The sequence below is a fragment of the Monopterus albus genome, unplaced genomic scaffold (assembly GCF_001952655.1).
Source record: "Monopterus albus unplaced genomic scaffold, M_albus_1.0 scaffold45.1, whole genome shotgun sequence".
NCBI lineage: Eukaryota > Metazoa > Chordata > Actinopteri > Synbranchiformes > Synbranchidae > Monopterus > Monopterus albus.
In genome coordinates this window covers 171,828-176,962 of record NW_018127925.1, presented here as the reverse complement: position 1 = coordinate 176,962, position 5,135 = coordinate 171,828, and the positions used below count along the sequence as shown (strand labels likewise).

Sequence of the window (5,135 nt, the reverse complement as noted above, 5' to 3'; positions counted from 1 at the left end):
GTCTATGAAATGGAAACATTTCACGCAGCAAGCTTGAAATACAATTCTTCTCCACTCTCTCTCTCTCTCTCTCTCTCTCTCTCTCTCTGTCTGAGTTTTTTTTCTCTGTATTTTGTGTTTGGTTGTTTGACTACCCGCCCATCGCTGAGGTCACGATGAAACTTGAGGCAGAGGCAGGGTGATCCGGGAACATAAGTGGTGAGTTGCCTAAGTTGCCTCACAGACTCCACCCATGGGCGGTGTTGATAGATAAAACCGTGTCGACAAACGGACGGAAAATACATTTAACTTGACTGAAGTCTGGACACAGGCATCAACAGTCAACTGTAGACCTTCTTCTTCTTTCGACCAAAGGGGTACAGCATGTCCAAAATGCTTGAAGACATCACAAAGGTGAGTCCAAGTTTTTCAATCTTTCATTTTGTTTTGGAAAAAGCAAGGCCTCCTGTAGTCGGAGAGGGTTAACTCTGTTGTTTATCACTGCTCTTTTTATTACACTGTCTTGACTCTTTTTAAACTGAGTTCAGTCACAAAGCTCTTCTTCAGTTTAAAGAGATAATAACATAAGAAAGAGAGTCAGTGCTACATTGTTTCTTTTTTAAAGTCTATATCCCAGTGTCACTGCTATGTACATTTAACTTGTATTTTGCGGTTGCATATAAACTGCAGTTAAGCATTAAATAACTTTTATACAGTTTTTTTTCCCTATCTTTATAACTTTGGCATTTTTGTATGCAAGAACTCTCATTTCTGTTTTAAAGAAATGAAACTATGATCTAAATAAGTTCTGATGTAATCTATTGTTGAAATATTACTAACTTGGAAAATGTTTTAATAAAAAAGAATCTAAAAATGAAGAATATTCAATATATATTAATTTGATCTGAGCAGTATGGGTGTCGGTGTAGTAACTATTTCAACCTTTTGCAACAGAATTTTATCAACCTGCCCCTGGATGATGCCTTGCTCCCGACACAGTCTCCACTCAGACTTTCAGAGCAGAGCATTTCAACCTTTTGCAACAGAATTTTATCAACCTGCCCCTGGATGATGCCTTGCTCCCGACACAGTCTCCACTCAGACTTTCAGAGCAAAGCCGGTTCAACCGGTCGGCCTCCTTCTTCTGCCCCCACTCCCCTCCTGCCTCCTCAAGCCACAGCCTGAGCAGAGAGCTTGTTAACAATGACAACAATAGCAGCCCTTTCTGGCCATCCAACATCTGGAGTCAGGCGCCTGTCTCCAAACCAAAACAGCTTTCCTTCAGGCCCGACCGCTCCATGAGTCTGACCGAGTCCAGCAGCTGCCTGCTCTCCTCTTTCGTACAGCAGAGGAACATGGATCCCCTTCCCTCAGGCTCTGCTACTACTGTGGCTCCCCCGCCAGGATTCCCTCCCTCCTCTGGCCTCCCAGCTCAGTTCCCGCCAGTGCAGTCCTCTAACCGTTACAAGACTGAGCTGTGCCGTGGCTTCCAGGAGACAGGCAGCTGCAAGTACGGCAATAAATGCCAGTTTGCCCACGGCGAGGCAGAGCTGCGAGGAATGTATCGCCACCCCAAGTACAAGACAGAGCCCTGCAGAACCTTCTACAACTTCGGCTACTGCCCTTATGGCTCACGCTGCCATTTCATCCATGAGGAGAAAATCAGTGGAGGCCCATTACCATCTGCTAAATTCCAGAATCAGCAGCAACTGACTCCCACAGAGATCAGTGGTCATGATCAACGCCACCGGCTCCGCCAAAGTGTCAGCTTTGCTGGGTTCCTGGGTTCACGCAGCTCATCTCCTCCATCATTCCCTTCAGCCTTCCATGATCCTAACCTGGCATTCAGCCGTGCTCCCTCTGTTTCTCCCCCTCCCGCTGATCTACTCTCCCCAATCTTTGCCGACTCCCTGCAGCGGGAACCAGTAGCATTCCAGTTTGGCAGCCATCAGACCCGTGCCAGCGTCGGAGACATCGACAACCTTCCCCTCATCCTGGAGCCAAAGGCCTCATGCTGTGTGTGTGGCCATGGAAATAACTTTAGCAGCAATAACAAAGGAGTCTTCAACAGCCTGGAGGAGGATGGGTACCACCAAGACAGCAGTTTGCTCCTCCCTGGTCCCGGAGGCCATGGGGCATTCACGAAGCCTGCTGGACTCCAGCGTTTCTCCTCTGAGGACTCCTTGGAGGACAGCTACAGCAGCAGCAGCAGCGGAGGTTCCAGTGGAACCGAGTCCCCTACATTTGATGGATCAGCCACCAAGAGGCTCACTGTCTTTGAACGCCTGTCCCTGTCTGACTAAGTGGAAGGGAAAAGAGACAGAAGAGAACTGACAACTTCATAAGTGTGTCTGTCTGTCCAGGCTTTTGTCAGAACCAGAACTGGTGGGCACAAGTCAAATGTAAATGACACAGTAACACTTAAAGATCTTAATTTATGTTTGTAAAAATGGAACTCATCTCGGACAAACTACACACACTGAGATGAATTTAGTACCCTAATATCAGACTCTATTTTTATACTTTAAATGAACATGTAGCTTATTAGACCTTTATATGTGGTCTTCCATAACTCACCAGGTTTTGACAGTACCTAAAGTAAATAGTCTGGTTCAATTTCTGTAAATCATTAGTAATAATCATGAATTCATGTGCCTTAATGATTCTCCCTGCCTCCGAGGCTAGTCATGCTCAGTGCCACAAACAGTATGTTTGATTCAGTAGCCATAATCAGTGAAATCTGACATATGTCATTGATGCCATTTTATTTGTGATATGCACTTTACAGCTGATTCGAATGGGAGGAACTGTCAGATCTCCCAGTAGCATCCTACCAAAGCTTCAGATGTCATTCTGCTATGTATGTGCATGTGTGTGTGCGCGCGTGTGTGTGTGTGTGTGTGTGTGTGTCTGACTATATGCATGCATGGGTGTATGTTTGTAACCCTGTAAATTTTCTGAGACCTGGGGTGCAAGCATTTATATGTTGCAGAATGTTTAGAGATCAAATTGTGCTAATAGAAAGGTGTATGACAGAGAACAGATGTGAACAGATGTGTCCTGACAAGCTGAGGTTTGATTCTGTAAAACATTCTGTATGCTAACATGTAAACTGTAGCCCATCTTTTTGGTCTTCTGTTTGTTTGACAACCTGGTTCAGGGACTTTAACAGCGCAGTATTCCTTTTGGTTAGTGGTTGTCTTTTGTTGTTTAACTTAAACTGATATATTTATTGTGATATTTATTTGTGCGTTAACACGAAAAAAACTATTTTGTACTTTATTTATAGAGAAATATTACAAGGTCTGTGAAAACCCAATGTGAGCAAAAAGCAGCAAAAATAAAATCTTATATTTTTAATTGCCTCAAAGGGACAAACTAAAATTCTGAATAAAGAAATGAATGTATGCTGTTCTTTCTGACTCATTTTTAATGGGCATTGAATGCTCGCTCATTATATGCTTTCTGAGTAACATATAGGCCAGTCCACAATGTAAAGACTCTACATTAATCATGACTTTCAGCTTCACTACATTAATCATGACTTTCAGCTTCACATGTACAGTTTAGAAACATCTTCACTACATTTGAGAGACAGAATAATAGTGATAACTTTACCTTGGACCTGGGATGATAGTAACTTGGATAATAAGTGTGTTGATCCAGTCAACAATATTCACATTATGTTGTAAACACTGTCTGCTTTCCAAAAAAAAACAAACTCCAACCTGCTGGCTGTGTATCAGTTCAAGACACATATGCCACATTCATCATCACGTTCATTAGGCCCAGAGTCAGTAATATTTATGCACTTTATATGAATTCATATAATCAACAGAAACCAAGAAAGAGTAGCCAACTGCATGTGTGCATGCCTCTTTATCTGTTCCTCTGTAGCACAGAGTGTTGTGCTAAATGTTAGAGATGACAGAATAAAGGCACCTCTGGATAAATACACAGCTGGTAGTCTGGGTGGTCACTGTTACTATGCATTCCATCATCTCTCCCTTAAGTAGCCTGTACTATGCAATTGCCAATTTGGGTAAAAAGTCTTTTGATTTGATTTGATTTGATTTATTCTTTCAAGCATATAAAACAGTTGGTATAACAACACACATTTTTACACACAATCCAATATCAATTTGCTTATACCTAGTACATGCTTGAATGGAGTAGGAAGAAGTCAGACTTATCCAGTCCTACCCCATGACATCATCTTACCATCATTGGTTTGCAAGCAATTTTAAAAGCAGCTTAGCTACATCAAATTCACAAGAGGTTCATGGTTGATAATAATCTATCTGGCCTAAAAAGCTGGGATAACCTGACTTCGGTCACTGACAGATACTTGTCATGGCTGAGCTTAAATAACACAGTAGAGGAGAATGGAGGAAAATTCCGGAAACTTAGATCTGTAAAGGTGAGACATATCAACAAAGACTCACAACTGTAATTAGAAGTGCTTTCACAAAACATTAAAGCATTGTCTTTCCATCCGTCATCTCAGATGGTTTTTATTTTGGGCAGAGAAGTCTAAGGAGTTACACATATGGCTCTAACTTCTGTGGAAATTTTAGATGAAGCTTCTCTAGGAAATTTGATTGTGAAACCATTTGCATACCCTTGTGCAATTTTCTCTTTATACTCCCAGTGTTGAGAAACCCTCTACCATAGCCACCAACAATTCATACTGAATTCTGCTTAGCAAAGCTGCAACCTCAAAAAAAGAAAAGAAAAGAAAACACACACACACTACAGTAACTGCTCTCAGTAGCTCAAAGACTGACAAATAAAATGTACTTTTGAAAAACTGGCAGAGGACGTTGCATTAATGTGAAATAATGTGACATTTTATGTGTGTTGCAAATGGAACTTACATTATTGTACAACAATGACACATCTTTACTGTGCTTGACCAGTCCTGCTCTGAGTATCCAGACTTTGTTCGTGCAGGATGTTGAGATAAATGTGACTCTGGAAGTGTTTGTATGTGTTAGGTTAAATCAGATTTCCAAAGAACACGTGGGGGTGGCTACAGAGCCTAAGAAATGAGCATAGGAAGATCTTATTTCCATGAAACCCTGTGGCTGCTTCTTAGTAACTTGCATTACTCTGATATTTTGCTATGTCTTAAATATATTGTGAAGAAGCTGCTG

General features: G+C 41.8%; 1 protein-coding gene across 1 annotated transcript; it reads left to right on the top strand.

The window, feature by feature from the left end:
* The first annotated feature begins 363 nt into the window (after positions 1-363).
* Positions 364-3,393, top strand: LOC109960202 (mRNA decay activator protein ZFP36). Its single transcript, XM_020600126.1, has 2 exons — positions 364-393; positions 990-3,393. Exons 1-2 carry the CDS (start codon positions 364-366, stop codon positions 2,280-2,282), a joined length of 1,323 nt encoding a protein of 440 aa, XP_020455782.1. The 3' UTR covers positions 2,283-3,393.
* Positions 3,394-5,135: the final 1,742 nt, after the last annotated feature.

Excerpts from the sequence above, each read along its gene's own strand:
- LOC109960202 (XM_020600126.1), top strand. The coding sequence starts at position 364 with ATGTCCAAAATGCTTGAAGACATCACAAAG. Across the intron at positions 394-989 it reads TGCTTGAAGACATCACAAAG|ACTTTCAGAGCAGAGCATTT; the intron begins GTGAGTCCAAGT and ends GTCTCCACTCAG.